Below are 25,689 nucleotides of genomic sequence, written 5' to 3' on the forward strand. Positions count from 1 at the left end.
CTCTGGGATACAGGACATGGCAGATCCTGATCCTGGAGGTCTGAGCAGCAGGAACAGGTCCTGCTCCAGACTGGACTCACAGCATGGAGGAAGAGAGAAACTCTTCAGACCTGTCGCCATCCCAGTGGCTTCAGCAGGACAGGCCGCTAACGCTAACATGCTAACATGCTAACACCACACAGGCCCAGCTGGAGGACCAGTGCAGGATTTCCCAGCCCCTGTGCCGTCATGGAGGGTGAAAGATGGTTTCTGTACGGATGTGACGCCTTAAGATGCCGTAAATAAACATCAATTCCACTAGCTTAATGCTAACGTCTATGGAAAAACGCATTGACATGCTAACAATAATCAGTGTGTGTGTGTGTGTTCAGTTTAATTTGTTCCAGTAAGTTCTGTGACTGTTATGCTATGTATGTGTGTGTGTGTGTGTGTGTGTGTGTGTGTGTGTGTGTGTGTGTGTATGTGTGTGTGAGGCCCAGAATCAATATGGCCGCTCACATCTCGCGTCTCATAATGTCTCTCGGTGTCTCTTCGTCTCCTGTTCAGGCGCCACCTTGCTAAGCTGCTGTATGCTGCAGAACTACGAGCTCAGATGCAGCAGAACCAGGAAGAGAACCGATAGGAGAACCAGCAGGAGAACCAGGAGGAGAACCAGGAGGAGAACCAGCAGGAGAACCAGGAGGAGAACCAGGAGGAGAACCAGCAGGAGAACCAGGAGGAGAACCAATAGGAGAACCAGGAGGAGAACCAGGAGGAGAACCAGCAGGAGAACCAGGAGGAGAACCAGGAGGAGAACCAGGAGGAGAACCAGCAGGAGAACCAGGAGGAGAACCAGGAGGAGAACCAGGAGGAGAACCAGGAGGAGAACCAGCAGGAGAACCAGGAGGAGAACCAGGAGGAGAACCAGGAGGAGAACCAGCAGGAGAACCAGGAGGAGAACCAGCAGGAGAACCAGGAGGAGAACCAGGAGGAGAACCAGGAGGAGAACCAGCAGGAGAACCAGGAGGAGAACCAGGAGGAGAACCAGCAGGAGAACCAGGAGGAGAACCAGCAGGAGAACCAGGAGGAGAACCAGCAGGAGAACCAGGAGGAGAACCAGGAGGAGAACCAGGAGGAGAACCAGGAGAACCAGGAGGAGAACCAGGAGGAGAACCAGGAGGAGAACCAGGAGGAGAACCAGCAGGAGAACCAGCAGGAGAACCAGCAGGAGAACCAGCAGCAGCTCTGTTCCTCTTGTTCTGTCCTGAGTGTGAATCGACTGTAAACAATAAATACATGAAGGTCCTGCTGTGTGTGTGTGTGTGTGTGTGTGTGTGTGTGTGAGAGAGAGAGAGAGAGGTAGAGAGAGAGAGAGACAGACAGAAACAACTTAGGTACATACCTTCAGCAGGAGTGTCAGGGAGTGACTGCTGAATGACACCACACACACGCACACACACTGTCTCACTCATGAAGCAGCATGGCAGCTGACTACAACCCCTACTGCAAGGTAACCTGTGTGTGTGTGTGTGTGTGTGTGTGTGTGTGTGTGTGTGTGTGTGTGTGTGTGTCCCTCTCTTTCTGTGTCTCAGTATGTGTTCATCTCTCTCTCTCTCTCTCTCACTCTCTCTGTATGTGTGTGTCGTGTGTGCTTGTAGGTGTGTGTACGCCTGGTTTTGTGTGTGTGTGTGTGTGTGCGTGTGTGTGTGCGTGTGTGTGTGTATCTGATATGCTGTCATTGATCTAAAAGCCTACATTTCCCATCATGCACCTGCTCTCAGAGACAGGTGAGACGATGACGTCACAACAAAATCCTGCTTTTCATTTTCATCAAACTTTATTTAAACACAATCAGTTCAGCTGAGGACCTGGTCCACACCGGGACCGGGTCCACTACAGCTGAGGACCTGGTCCACACCGGGACCGGGTCCACTACAGCTGAGGACCTGGTCCACACCGGGACCGGGTCCACTACAGCTGAGGACCTGGTCCACACCGGGACCGGATCCACTACAGCTGAGGACCGGGTCCAGACCAGGACCGGGTCCACTACAGCTGAGGACCGGGTCCAGACCAGGACCAGGGCCAGTTCAGCTGAGGACCGGGTTCACTCCAGGACCGGGTCCAGGACCAGGTCCAGGACGAGGTCCAGCTCAGGGCATCGGCTGGAATTCCCACACACACGCGCGCGGTGACGTCATGACAGGAAGTGGCTCACCTGCCGCCTCCAGGAAGCAGCCTCACGAGCTCGGGCGGGACCCAGCGGGACCGGAATCTTCAGAACCGAGCGAAGCGGAGCCGCCGGCCCCGCGATGACCCGCTGACGAACCGAGCGCGTCGGTACCGAGACCATGTCCGTGAACGAGCTCTTCACGAAGGTGAGTCCACCTGCCGACTGCACCTGCGGCTGGCGACTCACCTGAGGAGCAACCTGCCGCCTCACCGCCCGGTCCGAAGTCCGCCGCAGCCGCGGAGACCCGCCGAGACCCGCTGCGACCCGCAGAGACACGTCGAGACCCGCAGAGACACGTCGAGACCCGCAGAGAAACGTCGAGACCCGCAGAGAAACGTCGAGACCCACCGCGACTCGCGGAGCCCCGAGGCTGCGGGGCTCTGCGGGGCTCTGCCGGCTCCACACCGCACCGCACCGCAGCGCCGGCGGGGCTCCGGAAGTGCTCCGCGTGCACCGATCCGCTCACCTGTTGAATCACTGAGACCTGAAACCAAACTGCTGACTGAGGAGGAGTTCTCACTGTGAGGGACTGGTGTTTATGTTTACGCTGTGAGGGACTGGTGTTTATGTTTACGCTGTGAGAGACTGGTGTTTGTGTTTACGCTGTGAGGGACTGGACTGGTGTTTATGTTTACACTGTGAGGGACTGGTGTTTATGTTTACGCTGTGAGGGACCGGTGTTTATGTTTACTCTGTGAGGGACTGGTGTTTATGTTTACTCTGTGAGGGACTGGTGTTATGTTTACTCTGTGAGGGACCGGTGTTTATGTTTACTCTGTGAGGGACTGGTGTTTATGTTTACTCTGTGAGGGACCGGTGTTTATGTTTACTCTGTGAGGGACTGGTGTTATGTTTACTCTGTGAGGGACTGGTGTTTATGTTTACGCTGTGAGGGACTGGTGTTTATGTTTACTCTGTGAGGGACCGGTGTTTATGTTTACAGTGTGAGGGACTGGTGTTATGTTTACTCTGTGAGGGACTGGTGTTTATGTTTACGCTGTGAGGGACTGGTGTTTATGTTTACTCTGTGAGGGACCGGTGTTTATGTTTACACTGTGAGGGACCGGTGTTTATGTTTACTCTGTGAGGGACTGGTGTTATGTTTACTCTGTGAGGGACTGGTGTTTATGTTTACTCTGTGAGGGACTGGTGTTATGTTTACTCTGTGAGGGACTGGTGTTTATGTTTACTCTGTGAGGGACTGGTGTTATGTTTACTCTGTGAGGGACTGGTGTTTATGTTTACGCTGTGAGGGACTGGTGTTTATGTTTACTCTGTGAGGGACCGGTGTTTATGTTTACACTGTGAGAGACTGGTGTTTATGTTTACGCTGTGAGGGACTGGTGTTTATGTTTACACTGTGAGGGACCGGTGTTTATGTTTACGCTGTGAGGGACTGGTGTTTATGTTTACTCTGTGAGGGACTGGTGTTTATGTTTACACTGTGAGGGACCGGTGTTTATGTTTACAGTGTGAGGGACTGGTGTTTATGTTTACTCTGTGAGGGACTGGTGTTTATGTTTACGCTGTGAGGGACTGGTGTTTATGTTTACACTGTGAGGGACTGGTGTTTATGTTTACACTGTGAGGGACCGGTGTTTATGTTTACACTGTGAGAGACTGGTGTTTATGTTTACGCTGTGAGGGACTGGTGTTTATGTTTACACTGTGAGGGACCGGTGTTTATGTTTACGCTGTGAGGGACTGGTGTTTATGTTTACACTGTGAGGGACTGGTGTTTATGTTTACTCTGTGAGGGACTGGTGTTTATGTTTACTCTGTGAGGGACTGGTGTTTATGTTTACGCTGTGAGGGACTGGTGTTTATGTTTACACTGTGAGGGACTGGTGTTTATGTTTACACTGTGAGAGACTGGTGTTTATGTTTACGCTGTGAGGGACTGGTGTTTATGTTTACGCTGTGAGGGACCGGTGTTTATGTTTACGCTGTGAGGGACTGGTGTTTATGTTTACACTGTGAGGGACTGGTGTTTATGTTTACTCTGTGAGGGACTGGTGTTTATGTTTACTCTGTGAGGGACTGGTGTTTATGTTTACGCTGTGAGGGACTGGTGTTTATGTTTACACTGTGAGGGACTGGTGTTTATGTTTACGCTGTGAGGGACTGGTGTTTATGTTTACGCTGTGAGGGACTGGTGTTTATGTTTACTCTGTGAGGGACTGGTGTTTATGTTTACGCTGTGAGGGACTGGTGTTTATGTTTACACTGTGAGGGACTGGTGTTTATGTTTACGCTGTGAGGGACTCGTGTTTATGTTTACACTGTGAGGGACTGGTGTTTATGTTTACTCTGTGAGGGACTGGTGTTTATGTTTACTCTGTGAGGGACTCGTGTTTATGTTTACACTGTGAGGGACTGGTGTTTATGTTTACACTGTGAGAGACTGGTGTTTATGTTTATGCTGTGAGGGACTGGTGTTTATGTTTACGCTGTGAGGGACTGGACTGGTGTTTATGTTTACACTGTGAGGGACTGGTGTTTATGTTTACACTGTGAGGGACCGGTGTTTATGTTTACGCTGTGAGGGACTGGAGGGACCGGTGTTTATGTTTACGCTGTGAGGGACCGGTGTTTATGTTTACACTGTGAGAGACTGGTGTTTATGTTTACGCTGTGAGGGACTGGTGTTTATGATTACACTGTGAGGGACTGGTGTTTATATTTACGCTGTGAGGGACTGGTGTTTATATTTACGCTGTGAGGGACTGGTGTTTATGTTTAGCCTGTGAGGGACCGGTGTTTATGTTTACGCTGTGAGGGACTGGTGTTTATATTTACGCTGTGAGGGACTGGTGTTTATGTTTACACTGTGAGGGACTGGTGTTTATATTTACGCTGTGAGGGACTGGTGTTTATATTTACGCTGTGAGGGACCGGTGTTTATGTTTAGCCTGTGAGGGACCGGTGTTTATGTTTACGCTGTGAGGGACCGGTGTTTACGTTTACGCTGTGAGGGACCGGTGTTTATGTTTACACTGTGAGGGACTGGTGTTTATGTTTACAATGTGAGGGACTGGTGTTTATGTTTACAATGTGAGGGACTGGTGTTTATGTTTACAATGTGAGGGACTGGTGTTTATGTTTACACTGTGAGGGACTGGTGTTTATGTTTACACTGTGAGGGACTGGTGTTTATGTTTACACTGTGAGGGACTGGTGTTTATGTTTACACTGTGAGGGACTGGTGTTTATGTTTACACTGTGAGGGACCGGTGTTTATGTTTACGCTGTGAGGGACTGGTGTTTATGTTTACACTGTGAGGGACTGGTGTTTATGTTTACACTGTGAGGGACTGGTGTTTATGTTTACACTGTGAGGGACTGGTGTTTATATTTACGCTGTGAGGGACTGGTGTTTATGTTTAGCCTGTGAGGGACCGGTGTTTATGTTTACGCTGTGAGGGACTGGTGTTTATGTTTACACTGTGAGGGACCGGTGTTTATGTTTACGCTGTGAGGGACTGGTGTTTATGTTTACACTGTGAGGGACTGGTGTTTATGTTTACACTGTGAGGGACTGGTGTTTATGTTTACACTGTGAGGGACTGGTGTTTATATTTACGCTGTGAGGGACTGGTGTTTATGTTTAGCCTGTGAGGGACTGGTGTTTATGTTTACGCTGTGAGGGACTGGTGTTTATGTTTACGCTGTGAGGGACTGGTGTTTATGTTTACAATGTGAGGTACCGGTGTTTATGTTTACACTGTGAGGGACTGGTGTTTATGTTTACACTGTGAGGGACTGGTGTTTATGTTTACACTGTGAGAGACTGGTGTTTATGTTTACACTGTGAGGGACTGGTGTTTATGTTTACACTGTGAGGGACCGGTGTTTATGTTTACGCTGTGAGGGACCGGTGTTTATGTTTACACTGTGAGGGACTGGTGTTTATGTTTACACTGTGAGGGACTGGTGTTTATGTTTACACTGTGAGGGACTGGTGTTTATGTTTACACTGTGAGGGACCGGTGTTTATGTTTACGCTGTGAGGGACCGGTGTTTATGTTTACACTGTGAGGGACTGGTGTTTATGTTTACACTGTGAGGGACTGGTGTTTATGTTTACACTGTGAGGGACTGGTGTTTATATTTACGCTGTGAGGGAGTGGTGTTTATGTTTAGCCTGTGAGGGACCGGTGTTTATGTTTACGCTGTGAGGGACTGGTGTTTATGTTTACGCTGTGAGGGACTGGTGTTTATGTTTACACTGTGAGAGACTGGTGTTTATGTTTACGCTGTGAGAGACCGGTGTTTATGTTTACACTGTGAGGGACTGGTGTTTATGTTTACACTGTGAGAGACTGGTGTTTATGTTTACACTGTGAGGGACTGGTGTTTATGTTTACACTGTGAGGGACTGGTGTTTATGTTTACGCTGTGAGGGACTGGTGTTTATGTTTACACTGTGAGGGACTGGTGTTTATGTTTACACTGTGAGGGACTGGTGTTTATGTTTACGCTGTGAGGGACTGGTGTTTATGTTTACGCTGTGAGGGACCGGTGTTTATGTTTACACTGTGAGGGACTGGTGTTTATGTTTACACTGTGAGGGACTGGTGTTTATGTTTACACTGTGAGGGACTGGTGTTTATATTTACGCTGTGAGGGACTGGTGTTTATGTTTACGCTGTGAGGGACTGGTGTTTATGTTTACGCTGTGAGGGACTGGTGTTTATGTTTACAATGTGAGGTACCGGTGTTTATGTTTACACTGTGAGGGACCGGTGTTTATGTTTACGCTGTGAGGGACTGGTGTTTATGTTTACGCTGTGAGGGACTGGTGTTTATGTTTACGCTGTGAGGGACTGGTGTTTATGTTTACGCTGTGAGGGACCGGTGTTTATGTTTACGCTGTGAGGGACTGGTGTTTATGTTTACGCTGTGAGGGACCGGTGTTTATATTTACGCTGTGAGGGACTGGTGTTTATGTTTACGCTGTGAGGGACCGGTGTTTATGTTTACGCTGTGAGGGACTGGTGTTTATGTTTACGCTGTGAGGGACCGGTGTTTATGTTTACGCTGTGAGGGACTGGTGTTTATGTTTACGCTGTGAGGGACCGGTGTTTATGTTTACGCTGTGAGGGACTGGTGTTTATGTTTACGCTGTGAGGGACTGGTGTTTATGTTTACGCTGTGAGGGACCGGTGTTTATGTTTACGCTGTGAGGGACCGGTGTTTATGTTTACGCTGTGAGGGACTGGTGTTTATGTTTACGCTGTGAGGGACTGGTGTTTATGTTTACGCTGTGAGGGACCGGTGTTTATGTTTACGCTGTGAGGGACTGGTGTTTATGTTTACACTGTGAGGGACCGGTGTTTATGTTTACAGTGTGAGGGACTGGTGTTTATGTTTACGCTGTGAGGGACTGGTGTTTATGTTTACGCTGTGAGGGACCGGTGTTTATGTTTACGCTGTGAGGGACTGGTGTTTATGTTTACGCTGTGAGGGACCGGTGTTTATATTTACGCTGTGAGGGACTGGTGTTTATGTTTACGCTGTGAGGGACCGGTGTTTATGTTTACGCTGTGAGGGACTGGTGTTTATGTTTACGCTGTGAGGGACCGGTGTTTATGTTTACGCTGTGAGGGACTGGTGTTTATGTTTACGCTGTGAGGGACCGGTGTTTATGTTTACACTGTGAGGGACTGGTGTTTATGTTTACACTGTGAGGGACTGGTGTTTATGTTTACACTGTGAGAGACTGGTGTTTATGTTTACACTGTGAGGGACTGGTGTTTATGTTTACACTGTGAGGGACTGGTGTTTATGTTTACGCTGTGAGGGACTGGTGTTTATGTTTACACTGTGAGGGACTGGTGTTTATGTTTACACTGTGAGGGACTGGTGTTTATATTTACGCTGTGAGGGACCGGTGTTTATGTTTACACTGTGAGGGACTGGTGTTTATGTTTACACTGTGAGGGACTGGTGTTTATGTTTACGCTGTGAGGGACCGGTGTTTATGTTTACGCTGTGAGGGACTGGGTTCTTACCTATAAAGCTCGCAGCACAAAACGAGCCCCAAACTCTGCACAGTGGCTCTTCTGAGCCAAAGCTGGTCCCTCTACACATCTTGCGACGGGAGAAACTGCCGGTGACTCTGCGGTCCTCACCGCCAGCAGGACAGCTGCAGGACAGCTGCAGGACAGCTGCAGGACAGCAGGACAGCTGCAGGACAGCTGCAGGACAGCTGCAGCACCGCACAATGCAGAAAAACTACGTTCAGATGAAAAAGCAGAAGGAAACGGATTGAAAGTCCGTTATTTGTCCCGCACGGGGAAACTGCAGGGTCGCAGCAGCAAGGAACGGAGAAAGGAAAGTAGAAAAATACAAAGCCCAGCCATACAAGAAGAAGTTAAAGATAATTTGTATGTAAAATTAGATATATTTACATAACAGAAATATGCTGACCGACACAACTAATTATTACATTTAAATTAAATATAACGGAAATACAATCGAAGACACATATCATGAAGTAATAGATAGAAGCTGACAGGTAGAAATCAAATATAATTTACATAAAGATCCAAGACAGATATAATGACATAAATAACAGACATAAAGATTTACATTATACAAAGAGAGAATTACGATCTACGTTCAGGACGCGCAGATATGAACACTGTACTGATAACAGATATAAGTCTGAAATAATGTCAGTGTCCATTCAGACAGACAGTGAGTGGTGATGAGCACATGAGGGGAGACACTGAGGAAGTCCTGTTTCCATCCTGAACCCTCACCTTTCTACGTCTTCTTCAATAAACACTACATCAGTGGTTCAAAGGGAGCAGTCAGACATCACGGAATCAAAACTCTACACTGTCTTTGTCTCTGCTCTACAAACACACTCTGTCACCAATGACATAAGAATTCTTCTCCTGATACACACTTCAAATTGTTCTCAATTAAACGGCGAAATGACACAAAAAGTGTTTGCTAGTTAGCCATGGCCATGTCTGACGTCCGAACCCCGAATCCTCCGGGTTCTCAGCCTCTCTGAGCTGCAGCGCATTAAAGGAATACGCCAAAGATTCTGGACCCACGCCCCATCCCTGTCATTTACAAAGTGAGATAAGCTCATAAATACCTTATTTGTGTCCGTTCGTCCAGTGGCTGGATCCCAGCTGTTAGCATCGTAGTTAGCTTAGCTCAGCTGCTGGAGGTGAAGAGGAGACAGAGCCGGACTGACGAAAGTGGACAAAATCCTCCTTCCAGTGGTCCAGGGGACGGCGTGTTAGCACAGGAAGTGAATCCGAATGGTTATAAAACATTGTAAAAGACGTGTTTTCCTTTTCAAGCCGTTAAAATAACGTTTTGATCCACAGACCTGCAGAAGCACAGCGCTCCCTGAAGGACATACCGGCGCACAGCGGCTGAGTGTGGCTTCTACTGCACTGTAAACCCAAATAAGTTCAGAAAACTCCAATTTTTTGTCGTAACCGATTACATCAGAACTTTGAAGTTATGCTGACAAATTTTTTGAGTTACATGATACTTAAAAAAGTATGTGTTCAGTTGACTCAATCTATATTCTAAATTCAATATATATTTATTAAATTCCCTGAACTTAATATTTATGTTCTTCATGCTTAAATGATTAGATTGATTAATACTTGTAAAAACTAAGTTATATACACTCGAAAAAATTAACTACACAAAGCATTACATCAATAGTATCTACTCAAAATATTAAACCTTCATGAACTCAAAATATGTGTCACTTGCCAACTTAAAATGTACAAAACACCCGGATTTCAGTTCCCAATACTCAAAACCAAAGCAGCTGCTATGGAGCAGGAGTCCAGCAGCTCGTTCCATGATAGAGATTCTGCCCCCCAAAGACATGCCAAAACAAGTAACTGTGCAAATTCAGTTATGCAGATAGAGCTGTGTGCATGTAACTGTAGAACTGTAACCATGATGTGCAAAAGAAACATCATCCATGCAACAAAAAGGCTCTTGACTAAAGTGTTCCAATCAGAATTCAATTTATTAGGGTATAAAACAGCACCTGAAAACATACCTACCAACTGTTTCATTTGTTTGTTTGATTTCTTTTCAGAACAATATTTCTGGCTTTGCAAAACTGTGAAATGTTGAACAACATTAAAGTGCCACACCTGGAGTCTTTTTTTTTTTTTTTTTTTTTGCAAATATATATTTTAGCTGCTTGTTTTGAGTCACTGGGGATGAACAAACTTTCCCTTCTCGGCACTGTACTTTATCAAAAAAAACAATAAAACATATCAAACACATCTTATAAAAGTAGCAGCATAAACATCTGAAATTGTGCAAATGAGGAAAACAAAAAACATACCAAATGAAACAGAATACATAAAAGAAAACATCATACAAATTAATGACTAAATAAACTGAACTGCCACACAATGAAGACACGCTGATCATCAGGTGAAGGAGGCAGTACAACAACAACAACAACAACAAAATGTACCTCTCATTCTAAACTTAGAAAAACACCTCCTGGGCATATGCAAAAGTGCTTTCAACATTTTAACAGACATATCTATAATATCAGGCACTTCTAAGAATGAGCAACAGAAGAACATGGCTGTAATGACGCTGCTGACATGAATCATATTTACGCGTCCACACCTGCGTTTCTCAGCTTGTCTCTTACTTTAACAAGTCACCTTTCAGGGAGCGTCGGCGTGCTTTCGGTGGTTTATCGTCCAGACACATCAGCACTTTCTGGATGAATGTGAATGTGTGGGTGAGTTTCTTTGGATAATCCGGGTGTAATGCATAGATTACACCAAGAAGCACCACCAGTGCACCCGCCACCCTGGAAGCTCGCTCACCACAGCTTCATCCTCTGTCCCAGTGGAGTCAGGGACCACAGCCAGGAGCGAGCGGTGTGTCGGTGGTCTCCATCTCATCTTCACCCTGCAAAACACACCAAAAATAAAATCCAGAGGGATGTGACACAGTCCTTGTTTGTAGAGCCAAGATGTATTATTCCTTACTGTCATCGTGATAAAGAAAGGCCGACGCCAGCTGCTCCCTGATCAGGGGTTCCCGCAGCGAACAGCCGCTCCCTCATCGTTTTGGCACCTGTTCTACGCCGGATGCCCTTCCTGACACAACCTCAGAGCGGGGATCGAACCCCCGCCACACACCACCAGCTGAGCCAGACCGCCGGGTTCCTTACCGCCATTATGACATTAAAACCCATAAAAACAAAACAAAGAAAGACTTACAAAAACAAAACTTCCAATTGGAGCCCTGTATTGAGATGTAATGAAGATAAAAACAACTAACGGCAGGGTTCTGTATAATATTCTTCCGTACATTACAGGTTTTGTAGAATTCAGTGCCATCCTCTCGGAGATACCCCGGGGGGGCGCGAAGAGCCAGAGTGCGTCGCACGTTGATGTCATGTTCTTCCTAGATTGAAAAGAAAAAAAATCTGAAATATTCTGCCAGCATGTCCAGTCCGTGTCACTGCATCTGGGTGGAAATGAGCTGCTTGGCGGCGGTCTGCGCTCTCCTAGTGCTTTTCTAGTTGCAATCTGTAATGACAACACATTATATGATCAGCTTTGTCCCCATGGAAACAGAACATAAACTTACCTCCAAGTCATAGATTCTCAGCATCTCTCAGCTCCTCAGCTCCCCTCCCAGTCCTTCAGGACTTCTGTCGACGCAGCGCAGCGACATTTGTTGTGTATCGGTCAAGCTCACAGTAAAACCGGCTGTGTAGATTCACGTTGGTAAAGCGATGGAACTCTGCAAACACCTGCACACATAAATATTTAGGTCTGAAAACAATGTGGAGTTGTCAAAAAAAGTCTACATGAAATGTTAAATATCAACTACTTTTATTAACTATTACTAATCAAAAACACTGAACTGTATAATTACCTGCGACTGCATTCGCAAGGCCGGCCAGGTCTCCAGGAACTCCCTCACCTGTGGACTTCCTTGAACGATGTGTTGTCGGCGAAGGGCAAAGGTTGTGTGCATGAGCTTTTCTACGAGCGTCTGGTCTCTCAGTCTTTTCGGTCTCTTGTAGATCTGTACTCTCAGGTCTTCTGACGTTGCCTCATTCTCTGCCTGGGACGGTTGGGCAGGAAAGTCACCTCAGCTCTTCTGGCTCTTCTGATGTTGGAATGGGGATGATCATTTTCAGGGTTGGTTCGACTCCTCTTGCCTGCATTGACGGAGACCTCCAGACAACCAGACCTGGCCAGCTTAGTCCGATAATTCCCCATCTTGAACTTCAAGGCCACTTTCCATCCATACCATCCGTTTTTGCTTCCAGGTTCTCTGAGGCCACAGCGCTTCAGCAGCCACACCCACTTCCTTGTCGTGTGGATACGGCTTGAAGTCGTACATTGTTTGGGCCATGTTTTCCAGGATATTGTGTTTTTGGGCTCTTGTTAATTTCAGTGTCTTCCCAGAACTTTGAAAGGCAGCATTTCCCTGTGCACGTACATGCTCAACTTCATAAGAAAACGTTGGCACAGGGAAGGAATCTGCCAGTTCTTCTGACGCTGTCCTAAAGGGACGTGTGGCCGTTTGTCTGTATCAGCGCTTCCAGTGGAGGATACATGGCTGTCAGATCTCACCACTTTCAGGGAGCTCCTGAATACCCATCAGAACACTGAGCTGTCCATTGAAGTCAGGATCCTCATGTTGAAGGGTGAAGTCACAGTCCGGCCTTGGCTTAAACTTCTCTTGCATTATATTCTTGAGCTGTTCTACCGACTGTGGTCGCTCGGTTAGAATTAGCTTCATGGCAACATCTGTAGCAACACAGACACGGAGCACAGGTGTCTGCGGAGCAGCCATAGCTTCATGTGTTGATGTACTGTAACAAAAAAGCAAAAAACAACAACGAACAGGAAAAGGGTTCGTTTTACTGTGATTAAGAATCAAATTTGAACAACAGGTATCAGTCATTTACCTTAAATGAGCTGAAGTTTCAGTGCAGCAGTATGAACCGTTCTGGGGTAAAGAGTCGTCTTCCATCTGTTCTGCATGCAGACAGAGGCAGTGCGTCATTGAGCTCTTTAAAAGGTCGGATTCCCTGCTGAAAGTTCATACCATCCCAGATGTTCAGTGTGATACGATGTGTGTCTCTTGCAAAGAAAGTCAATCCGGTTTTCGACAAGGAGAATCTGTTCGATCCTGCAAAACTGAGGCAATCCTCCCTCCTGTCCCACAGACACAAAGATCTCCACGCCACGCTCAGTTCCATCAACACTGACGACTGACGTGCTGTAAATCATGCTGCTGTCTGTCATGTGTTCAACATATGCCTTCGCAACATCAGGAAGCCCTGGTACCGTCACGGACGAGGCGCTTGAAGTCTGCTGGCGAGGTCTGCAGAGGGGTGGGGCGCTGAGGGAGTATGGCGGCATGCGTTGGTGTCTGTTGGCTGGTGTTTTTAAGACATTCTTCAAGTTTTGTGTGTCATGTACTACACGCTTGAAAAAGTGGCGTTTTCCCTCAAATCTCATTGTCCACAAGGGGACGAGAGGCCCAACACAACGTATGAGGTCAGGGTAGTGATGCTTTGGTCTGACTGTAAATTCAGGAAAAACTTCCTGCAGCATGTCTGTCATCCTGTATCTTCATTTGCAAGTCCTGGAGGGATTCATCTGTGAACACCGGGCAGACCATCGGCTCCAGAGGAACGCTCCACGCTCCATCCTCTTCTGGAACTTTGCTACCAGTGATCAACGGGAGCAGTCTGAGCGAAGTAGCGTTTTCATGGCCATTGCCACCAATCGCGTTCTCGACGGTGAAGGTCTTTGGGATCGGCTGAGGTCTGTCAACCTGGTCTGTGTGCTTGGATGGGAATGAGACCATTTTCCTGTTCAAATACTCCAGGGTGAAGTATTTATGATGGAACATTTTCCCAACACAGCGCAGGCTCGACGGGCACGATGCCCTCCAGACGGCCATGCAGGACGTCTGGTGGGAAACCTGTGACTGTATGAAAGTACTGTGGACCCTGCCTCAGGACACAGTGTCCCTGAACGCCATTCTGACCCTGAGGAACGCCGCGCAGTGCAGCATCCACATCGACATCCTGACTGGCTTTTGTCCGCACACTGAATTCTCCACTCCCAGCATCATGAGCCTGAATTTGGTCTTTGGCGGCTGTGCAGAATCTACAGATACACTGAGCTCTGAGACACTTTGTAAGTCCTGCTCACGCACGAGCTGCACGATGATCAGCCACAGCACTGTTCCTGTTACTGCTTTACCAATGGACTCAACCAAAACACCGTCTTGCTGAAGAGTTGGAATGTCTCGTAGCAGAGGACCCTAAACTCTTTCATATCCGACCGGCTGAACGTCAGACACCTCACACAGCGCTGCTACCTGAAGCACATGCAACGATCTGTGTTCACTAGGCAGATCAGCTGATACCCAGGAGACTGCACTCAGTCTGTGGATCTTCCAGGATGTTCCAGGTGGGTTTGCTATTTCGAGATCATCAATGTACAGAAGGAGTGGTAGCTTCAGATCATCTGAGGAAGAGAATGATTCATTCTCCTTACAGTATGAACCGTCTGGGTGGCTCATGAAATGACCGTCCTGTCACATCTTTGTTTCTTGAACTTTGTCCAGAATGTGTGTTTAAACATTTTCTGAACCATGTGAAGAATAGGAGCATGGACTGCTGTGTCCCGGCTCCAGCTCCTGCTCCACAGGCTTCACCACACGGCAGGTTTTCTCAACAAATGTTTTCCTTCTTTTAGTTGAAGATAACTCTCTACCTTTGGCCGTGGCATTTCCTAGAGTGTTACCGTCCAGAGCAGCAGTAACTAGTTACCGTCCAGAGCAGCAGTAACTAGTTACCGTCCAGAGCAGCAGTAACTAGTTACCGTCCAGAGCAGCAGTAACTAGTTACCGTCCAGAGCAGCAGTAACTACATCGCCTACAGCATTTTCACTGGCAGAGATGTCCTGCTGTTGTAAGACTTCTCTAACAGTGTGTTTGACTGGAGGCTGGACAGGCAAAATGTGTGTGTCAGATGTTCCACTCTGTCCTGAGTGGCCAGGTCAGACTCATGAAGAGTGTTTTCATCTTTAAGAAGAGTGATGCTGAACTCTGATGCAGCTGTGTCCGTCTGCAGGTCCAGGCTCAGTCTGAGCAGCTCCCTCCCAGCAGCAGCATTACTGTATCAACATCTGAACTGCCTGCATGGTTCCGGCTTTTGTCAGAGTCCTGCACCGGGTCGGGTACCCGCAGGTACCCGACGGGTACCCGCAAAAACAGCTGATTTGTGGGTGGTTTTTAAAATCTTTTTCTTTCTCGGGTTCGGATCTGGGTGGGAACAACAGCTCGTGGGTCGCAGATTGACTCATGAGAATCAATATAAAATAATAATAAATAAAATAAACCCGTCGCGACGTGATCCGTCTGCTGCGACCGTCTGCAGCGCCGCCGCTCTGCTGCTTCCATTCCCGGGCTTCAGTCAGTTGAGCAAAGTGCAGAAAACTGTCGTGGTCATTATTTACTCTCTGAGGGTCGCTTCCTGTCACAGTCATTGGCTCAGCTGTTTCATCGCGTTTCGCCATCTAATAACACAGTTTGTGATTGGACGAGAGCATCAAACGGTCTGCCGCCGTCTGACAGGCGCCACTTCCAAACAGTTACTAGCGATTTAGATATTTGAGAAATAAATGATCAAACGTAGAACTATCACTTTGTGAAGTTCCTGAAGTGTTCAGACATCACCGTGTTTCCCTGATGGATTACTTTTCTCCTCCATGGATTCTGAACATGTCTCGGCTTGTAGCTGCTGAACGACGGAAAGTCAGTCTGTTACACACTAAAGTTCCCTTTAAGAGATTCAAAGTTTAAAAGCATTAAACGTAACAAACCAGTGTTTTTCCAGTTGTGTGGGAGAAGAACAGCAGGGGGGATGATTCAGGACTGAAGTCCAGCTGCTTCCTTCAGGTGTTGTTTAGTCGCTGGCAGCTGAACTGAGGGCTTTAAATACGGGTTCCGGGTCGGGTTCCAGGTCGGGTTTCAACGGGTCGGATCGGGTCGCGGTACTCATGGGGCTGATGCGCGGGTTTGCGGTTCGGTTGCGGGTTTGTAGGTCCCCGGGTCGGGCCGGGGCGGGTCTTGAAAATCGGACCCGTGCAGGACTCTGGCTTTTGTGTGCATTGAAAGATGAGTATGCATTTGTACTGTAACTGCAATTACTGTGTGGGCATACTACCACCTCGTGATTCCTGAAATGAGAACATGGTAATGCCTCAGAAAGTGTCTGCTTAACGCCACACAAGGGACGTGTGAAACATGCACTTCCTGACTGCGATCCACCGGCCACATTTATTCTGGCCGTATCAGGATGAAACCGTGACACGTGAGCTTTAAATGACTGGAAAGTACAAACGCAGGGACTGTGCAGACGTGGCAGAGGGCTGACTCTGGAGAAGTGGTTGTGCTGCAGGTGATAAAGCCTAAATAGGTTTGAACGAGTGTCCAAGGATGCAGAGCACAGCTTGCACTTCCAGTCCGTTCACTCAGGCTACCTGTAATTCAGACAAACATCAAAATAGGTAACTTGAAAAAAAAGGAAACTTACAAAGTGAAGAGTTGGTGCGTACGGTTCAGATGGGTTCGCAGTTAGTCAGGAGACATTACTTCTACTTGATCTTCTACTTGATCTATTGTTATATTTCGGTCACACTTCTGATGCTGAGATTTGCACATACCTTGAACTGGTGCAGAAGAGGTCGCACAGATCCTGCCAGGAAAGGTTAAACACATGGAATTTATTTTCAAATTATGATGAACGTGATAATCAAATGGCGTTTTGAAATGGACGCCCTTTACTCCTCAACACTGTTGCTCAGAATGACAAAGTTGTCATATCCAGCGCGCTGTGATGCCATATAATACCAGAGAGCGCGTGCTGCTTTCAGAAGTAAAGGATGAGTAGTGTGTCTCGGTTTGTCAGTCCCTGACTGCCCAGGGCAAATTTGTTGGATCACCCTTCTCAACATACTACGATTTTATGCAACGTCGAATGAAAAACTAAACTGTCACACATCCAGCAACTGCGTTCATTAAAACATTTCAGCGATATTTGAAACACGTCGTGTTCTGCATGTTTGTCACCACAGAGCGGCTTGTTCCACGGGCCTCAAGGTGACGGCAGTGACGAAGCAGCGGCGCTCCAGATAGTTACCAAGTCTGCTTGTAATATCGCAACATGCAGCTTCATGCATGTATTCACAGCGTCTAACAAAAGTTAACTATATCTATTCAGCTTTTACTGAGCTTTTGTACTCAGCGGTTCACGCGCGGAGCTTTCAGATCCTGATGTCGGGTCCCGGCTCAATACAGAACACGACACAGAGGTGGAGTTTTCTTAAAGTCCGAGTTCACCAAAATCAGCCATTTTCTTCTAAACACCTTCAATAAGTCATAAATGTGTTTCTTTACAACATATAAAAGCCATTCCTCCATTTATGATTTAATTTTGCAGGTAGACTTCACAGACTTTTTTCACCGCTTCTGTGTTCAGGATTTAATGGGCGGGTCAGAAATTAGCATAAACCCGCCCCCCGGACGCTGAGCGATATAAAAACATCTAGCGTATTAGCATCGGCGGTTTTCCCGCTAGCTTTCGAGTCTGGGACAGCATCTCGTACGACAGTTTGCAGCTAGCTAACCAGCCAGCTAACCAGGCCTGTCCCCTCCACGCCGCTCTGCGTCTTCCCTGGGTCCACAGTGTGCAGGGGAACGCTGCCGTGAGCTACATAAACCCGCGCCGCCCGCCTCGCGGGCTGCCCTCGTCCCCGGGGGGCGTCGGCTCACCCCGGGCCCGCCACCGCGCCGAGGCGCGGCCGGGTCAGGGAGACCTTCTCCCCGGGGGTCGCGGGGGTTCCTCCGCTGGGCGGTGTCCGACGCCGCCGCGAAAGGCGGGTCGGTTTCAGAGGGGGTCGGCGGTCGGCGGTCGGCGGCGGCGACTCCGGACGCGCGCCGGGCCCTTCCCGCGGATCTCCCCCGCCGCGGACCCTCGGCTCCCCCGCCCGGAGCCGCGGGTCGACTCGGCTGGCGCCTCGCAGCTGGCTGAGAGCTGGTGCGGACCGGAGGAATCCCACTGGTTCATTAAAACTAGTGATGGGTCCGGCAACACCGATGCGTCGACGCATGCGTCGAGCTCATAGAACGAAACCCCGTGTCGGTGCGCGTATCGCTTTAAGAAAGTCACGTGACCGATACGGGAACTGTTTCGAACGGACACTGACGCGCCAAACTGTGTTTATAAGGGAAGCGCATCTGTCATGTATCGGGATGTACGGGCCATCTCTGAGAGACGAATTTCTGATTTACTCGGACATGATCATCCTCAAACTCGTCAAGAGTTATGGAGCCTCAAGCAAAGAGAAAGGCTTCCGCCGTGTGGGACCATTTTGATGTTGTGTCGGAAAATAAGGTAATTGTTTAATTAAACATCCTTTTTGTTTCATCCTGTTCCTCTCAGAGTTTCCACTTGATCTATCTGAATTCAAATTAATTTCGAAGTGACTCTTAGTTTACTGTTCATATTATTTTCTGCAGGTCAAATGTCGCATTTGTTCGACAGAACTCTCGTATTTGAACAAAAGCACCTCCTCAATGCTGAGGCATTATCGGGCAAAGCATGAAAATGAAGTCCCAGATACACCCAGGATAAACTCAGGTATTATTTCACATTATTTTATGTATTTGTTTAATTCTTATTTTCCATTCCTCTATCTGTCTCTTCTCTATCTTCCTGATATAATGTTGTCAACCTTCAACAGTCTTAAATTAATCTATGTATCTGTTCGATTATTTCCTTGTCACTATGCATTTTAAAACCTGTTTCAATCCATCCACTTTATTCTTTTTTCTCTCATTTGTTGCTTTAGTTAAGTCGACCCTCTGTGCCTTTTCCTTCCTACTCTCCTGGTCTCTGGTGAATTGATTGTTTTGGTTTTGTTTTTTTTTTTGTTGCTTTTTCTCTGCCCTTGTCTGTTAAGGCACTTTGTAAACTTTTGTTTTTAAAGTTGTTATATAAATGAAGTAATTACTATTATTATTGTTATACAGCCACTCTACAACTTACGCACAGTTGCTTTAATTCCTATTCATTTAGTTTTTGCTTTATTTTTAACCTCCAAGCTTCCAGAAAGCAGATGCTTGATGAGGCTCTGCTCAGTTTCATCCTGAAGGACTGCCAGCCCCTCAGCATTGTGGAGAATGAAGGCTTCAGGGAACTGGTTCAGGTCTTTGAGCCCTCATATGTTTTGCCAACCAGAAAGGTTTGTGTGCAAATTATCTCAAGCGGTGGTTCATGTATTCAGTTTATTTAATCTTTAATTTAAATTTACTGATTTGCGTTTGGTTTGCTTGGTGTAATTTTCAGACCATCAAACAAATGGTGGCCAAAAAGTACGAGGAGGAACGGGAACGAGTGAAAATGGAAGTACAGCAAGCTGTGGCAGTGAGTATAACAGCTGACATGTGGACGTCTGTGAACATGGAGGCTTACTTGGCTCTTACTTGTCACTACATCAATGAGAATTTGCAGTTGTGTACATCTGTGTTGGGTGTGCAATACTTTCCACAAAGTCACACTGCAGACAATTTGGCCCAGGTCAAAAGGGGCATGATGGAGGACTGGGCAATAACCAATAAAGTGAAGTGTCTTGTGACTGACGCAGCACCAAACATGATTGCATCCACGAGACAGCTCCAAATTCGGCACTCTATTTGCATTGCACATAGTCTCAATTTATTGGTTAAAAAATCATGTGATCAGATCCCCACACTTACATCCATCAGACACAAAGCAAGGAACATTGTCACATACTTCAGATCAAGCACTACAGCCAAGGAGAAGCTTGCTCAAGTGCAGCAACAGATGGGACGACCAACCCTGAAACTTATCAATGAGGTGCCAACACGATGGAACAGCACGTATCAAATGCTTTCAAGGCTGCATGATGAGAGGGAACCAGTGTGGGTATCTCTGGCCTCTCTGAAAACAGATTTGACTCCACTTACAGCTGATGAGTATACCATCATAGGAGAAACACTTCTTGTGCTTGCTCCTTTCCATCAAGCTACAGTGGAGTTGTCTGAAGAGAGGCGAGTGTCAGGGTCAAAGGTCATCCCGATGATGAAAATGCTATATCATGCACTAGAGCGTAATGCTTCAACCTTGCACACACAGGCAGCCATACATCTACATGAACACCTGAAGCGTCGAGTCACAGACACTGCTTCCACTGTGGAGTCATTAAGTGTGTTGACCCTAGCAACACTTCTAGACCCCAGATTCAAATCACTCGGGTTCCGCAGTTCCTCTAAGTGCAATGAGGCCATCAGCAGACTGCGGTCAGAATGTGCGTCCGTAATCGGACGCACAAATGAGCCCCAGCCAGGACCGTCTTCCCAACAGCTGTCTGCACCCACTTCAGGCATGTTATTCAGCACTATTTGTTTGTTGTTGTTTGTAAATCATGTACTAAAATGCCAATTTGTTGTTTTTTAGATAACCTTTGGCAGCAGTTTGATATCGAAGTGGGCAGGCAGACAACAAGTGCCACAGCAGATGCCATTCTGGAGGTGCAGAGGTACCTGGCAGAGAGCAATATTGCCAGGTCCCAGGATCCTTTACCATACTGGAACAACCACAAGACCATATACCCAAACCTCTTCAAGCTGTCATTGCAATTCCTCTGCACTCCAGCCTCATCTGTACCATGCGAGCGGGTCTTCTCTACTGCTGGAGAAGTTGTGTCCAAAAAGCGTAACAGGCTTAACTTCAAAACTTTGGAGAAACTTATTTTTCTGAATAAAAATTTGTAAAAAAAAAAAAAAAATCCCAGTCCACAAGCATCTTTATTCACAACACATTCACTTAGATTTTCCCGTTATGACACTTGTTTACATTATTTATTGACTGAATATAAAAACATCAAAGATATTTTAAACTTAAATGAAGATATGGAATAATACAATATAAAATACCATGACCTAAATTGTATTATTGTATATACTAGGTCATCAAATCAGCATCAGTTGAGTCTATAAACTAGGTGGCCTGCAGGGATTTTTAAGGTCCAGCAGGTGTCAGTATTCAGTGACACAGTATCAACACAGTATCAATACAGTTTTGCATTGTGTCGAAACGCTTCATGACGCCTCATCGACCCATCACTAATTAAAACACATAAATGATCATTCTGATGGAGACTGAGGAGCGAGGCTGAGCTCCTCAGCATCTGACTCAGAGTCAGTTTGGGCTCTGAGGCTCACACTGGTCGGGCTGGTCCGTCTCGGACCCAGCTGGAGGCGGCTCCCCTCCCGCTGTGGGCGTGGCTCCGGCGCTCCCAGCTGACACGCCCCCAGCGTTTCACAGCAGAGAGAAGTGCTGGTTTTTACATGATTTTGAGACCTTATTTTATATACTTGGCAATTTTTTTAATCATTCAAATTTGGCTCAGTGGTTAATGACACATGTTTATGCAGGGTGACAAACTCAGAACACAAATTTATTTCTGCTTAACTCGGACTTTAAATAAATATCCTAAATATTTCCAAAATGCTGTTTCCCTGTGTATTTCCTGTATTTTATTATTATTATTTCTGTGATCATAACCATGGATCCCAGCAGAATGAGGCCGTTGTCAGTGTCTGATCTGAGCGTCAGCCTGCATGCAGTACCTGTCCTCACCATTGAAGCGTGGGGGCGCTGTGCCTGAAGCGTCCCTTAGAGCAGACCTACAGGCTGGAATGACGGGTGTGTTCTGTGTGAAGTCCTCGCTCTGGGCCCCCCCGTGTAGGAGCCCCCCCCAGAGCCGCGGTGTCGTCCACCCTGCTGCTCGTCCCGCTGAAGGAAGACGCTCGTCCTTGTTCCATTTCCAATCTGTGGTTCTGCGATCGATGTCGTGGTCTTCTGCAGAACGCCGTGACGCCACAGATCCCGATGCTCCACACCGGGCTGGACTCACCGCGTCTTTTCATCCTGGATCGGCAAACGTGACACCGATTGATCCCAGAAAACACCGACTGGGCGGACTGAAGCCCCGCCTCCTCAGGGTCCTGGAGGGACTGATCCTGCTTTAGTGCAGACCCCCGGAGCTGCAGGGTTCTGCAGGATCTACCAGACCCCCGGAGCTGCAGGGTTCTGCAGGATCTACCAGACCCCTGGAGCTGCAGGGTTCTGCAGGATCTACCAGACCCCCGGAGCTGCAGGGTTCTGCAGGATCTACCAGAGTCCCGGAGCTGCAGGGTTCTGCAGGATCTACCAGACCCCCGGAGCTGCAGGGTTCTGCAGGATCTACCAGAGTCCCGGAGCTGCAGGGTTCTGCAGGATCTACCAGACCCCCGGAGCTGCAGGGTTCTGCAGGATCTACCAGAGTCCCGGAGCTGCAGGGTTCTGCAGGATCTACCAGACCCCCGGAGCTGCAGGGTTCTGCAGGATCTGCCAGAGTCCCGGAGCTGCAGGGTTCTGCAGGATCTGCCAGAGTCCCGGAGCTGCAGGGTTCTGCAGGATCTACCAGAGTCCCGGAGCTGCAGGGTTCTGCAGGATCTACCAGAGTCCCGGAGCTGCCGGGTTCTGCAGGATCTACCAGAGTCCCGGAGCTGCAGGGTTCTGCAGGATCTACCAGAGTCCCGGAGCTGCAGGGTTCTGCAGGATCTACCAGACCCCCGGAGCTGCCGGGTTCTGCAGGATCTACCAGACCCCCGGAGCTGCAGGGTTCTGCAGGATCTACCAGACCCCCGGAGCTGCCGGGTTCTGCAGGATCTCAGCTGTTCCAGTACTGATCTTCAGAACAGAGACCTCAGATGTGGTTCCTGGTCTTTCCTGGATCCATGCATCCAGCTTGGGTTTTCCTGCCCCTGGAACCCCTAGAACCAATAGAACCCCACCCCCCCTTGGTGGTTGTCGATCTGGTCTTGGTGGTTCTCCACCCGTTTCAGGGAGTTCTCCATCTAGACTCTGGGTTCTCCAGCCCGTTCTCTCCACAGAGGTTCCTGTGATCTCTGTCTCAGTCTGGTTCTGGGTTCTGGTCTGCTGGGATCCACTGGGTTCTACTGATCTGCTGTTTAGGGCCGGTTCTATCAGAACCTCGGTTCTGTCTTTCAGTCCTGCTTTTCCAGACACTGTTCTCTCTGTTCTCTCTGTTCTCTCTCTGTTCTCTCTGTTCTCTCTGTTCTCTCTGTTCTCTCTGTTCTCTCTGTTCTCTCTCTCCCAGGGAAGACCAGGACACTCTGGAGAGACTATGTCTGTGGGCTGGACTGGGATCCTCCAGGAAGAGTCTGGGGACAGGAGGTCTGGGGACAGGAAGTCTGGGGACAGGAAGTCTGGGGACAGGAGGTCTGGGGACAGGAGGTCTGGGGACAGGAGGTCTGGGGACTGGAAGTCTGGGGACAGGAAGTCTGGGGACAGGAGGTCTGGGGACAGGAGGTCTGGGGACTGGAAGTCTGGGGACAGGAAGTCTGGGGACAGGACATCTGGGGACAGGAGGTCTGGGGACAGGACGTCTGGGGACAGGAGGTCTGGGGACAGGAAGTCTGGGGACAGGAAGTCTGGGGACAGGAGGTCTGGGGACAGGAGGTCTGGGGACAGGAGGTCTGGGGACTGGAAGTCTGGGACAGGAAGTCTGGGGACAGGAGGTCTGGGGACAGGAGGTCTGGGGACTGGAAGTCTGGGGACAGGAAGTCTGGGGACAGGACATCTGGGGACAGGAGGTCTGGGGACAGGACGTCTGGGGACAGGAGGTCTGGGGACAGGACATCTGGGGACAGGAGGTCTGGGGACAGGACGTCTGGGGACAGGAGGTCTGGGGACAGGACGTCTGGGGACAGGACGTCTGGGGACAGGAGGTCTGGGGACAGGAAGTCTGGGGACAGGAGGTCTGGGGACAGGAGGTCTGGGGACAGGAAGTCTGGGGACAGGAGGTCTGGGGACAGGAAGTCTGGGGACAGGAAGTCTGGGGACAGGAGGTCTGGGGACAGGAGGTCTGGGGACAGGAGGTCTGGGGACAGGAAGTCTGGGGACAGGAAGTCTGGGGACAGGAGGTCTGGGGACAGGAGGTCTGGGGACAGGAGGTCTGGGCATCCCTGCTGGACCGCTGTGTTTCTGCAGTGAGGTTCCTCTCTGTGGTCCTGGTCCTGTGGTCCTGGTCCTGGTCCTGTGGTTCTGGTTCTGGTCCTGTGGTTCTGGTCCTGGTCCTGTGGTTCTGGTCCTGTGGTCCTGGTCCTGGTCCTGTGGTTCTGGTTCTGGTCCTGTGGTTCTGGTCCTGGTCCTGTGGTTCTGGTCCTGTGGTTCTGGTCCTGGTCCTGTGGTTCTGGTCCATGTTCCACACGGAGACCAAGTTAAACAACTTCATAACAACAAGTGTCTTTAGTTCATCTAACCAACAATGGAAGTGTGTGTGTGTGTGTGTGTGTGTGTGTGTGTGTGTGTGTGTGTGTGTCTGTATGTGTGTGTGTGTGTGTTCTTGTATTTCTATCCTTGTTGGGGCCAAATGTCCCCACAAGGATAGCAAAACGTGGAACGACGTGCCTTGTGGGACCTTTTTCCGGTCCTAAGTAGGAGAAACAGTGTTTTCTTGACCATGTTGTTGTTACTGAAAAAAGTAAAAGGTCAAAAACATTTCTTTAGGGTTAGGCTTTGTTGTGGTGTGGGTTAGGGTTAGGGTAAGGGTCAGAGTTAGGGGCTAGACATGAATGGGAGTCAATGGACGGTCCCCACAAGGATAGAAATACGAGACTGTGTGTGTGTGTGTGTGTGTGTGTGTGTGTGTGTGTGTGTGTGTGTGTGTGAGAGAGAGAGAGAGAGACTGGCTGTTGTTCAACTGTCCTAGATAAGACTGAGGCCATTCAGAAAGATGGAGCTGCTCTGCGCTCTGATTGGCTGGACTCACACACACACACACACACACACACACACACACACACACACACACACACACACACACACACACACACACACACACACACACACGTGTGTTTCCAGGAGAAACACTGACCCGAATGTAGAGCATGAACATGGTCTGTGTTCCTGAACGGTTCTCAGGGGTTCTAACAGGCGCTCTGTGTTCCAGTACACCCGGGTTTGGATCCCGGACCCGGACGAGGTCTGGAGAGCCGCAGAGATCACCAGAGACTACAAGGAGGGAGAACCCACTCTTCATCTGCAGCTGGAGGATGGAACAGTAAGACTTCCTGTTGCTCCTGGAGCGCACTGAGGAGGAGGAGGAGGAGGAGGATGAAGGTGGTGGGGATGATGGTGATGATGATGATGATGAAGGTGGTGATGAAGGTGATGGGGATGATGGTGATGATGATGATGAAGGTGATGATGATGGGGATGCTGATGATGAAGGTGGTGAAGACTGGCTCCGCCCCCTCCAGGCCCTGCAGTACCCGGTGGGTCCGGACCGGAACCCGCTGCCGTTCCTGCGGAACCC

At 48.5% G+C, this 25,689-nt stretch overlaps 1 protein-coding gene across 1 annotated transcript; it reads left to right on the plus strand.

Moving 5' to 3' along the window:
* Positions 1-16,442: 16,442 nt before the first annotated feature.
* Positions 16,443-25,434, plus strand: LOC115384589 (zinc finger BED domain-containing protein 1-like; the record flags this gene model as incomplete). The annotated part of the gene is made up of 6 exons (XM_030086842.1): positions 16,443-18,674; positions 18,800-18,920; positions 19,132-19,178; positions 19,385-19,524; positions 19,629-20,618; positions 25,324-25,434. Coding segments are annotated over exons 4-6 (1,227 nt in total), but the record flags the coding sequence as incomplete, so codon positions are not given.
* Between the last annotated feature and the right edge of the window lie 255 nt (positions 25,435-25,689).

This window comes from Salarias fasciatus, unplaced genomic scaffold, assembly GCF_902148845.1.
Source record: "Salarias fasciatus unplaced genomic scaffold, fSalaFa1.1, whole genome shotgun sequence".
NCBI classification, from domain to species: domain Eukaryota; kingdom Metazoa; phylum Chordata; class Actinopteri; order Blenniiformes; family Blenniidae; genus Salarias; species Salarias fasciatus.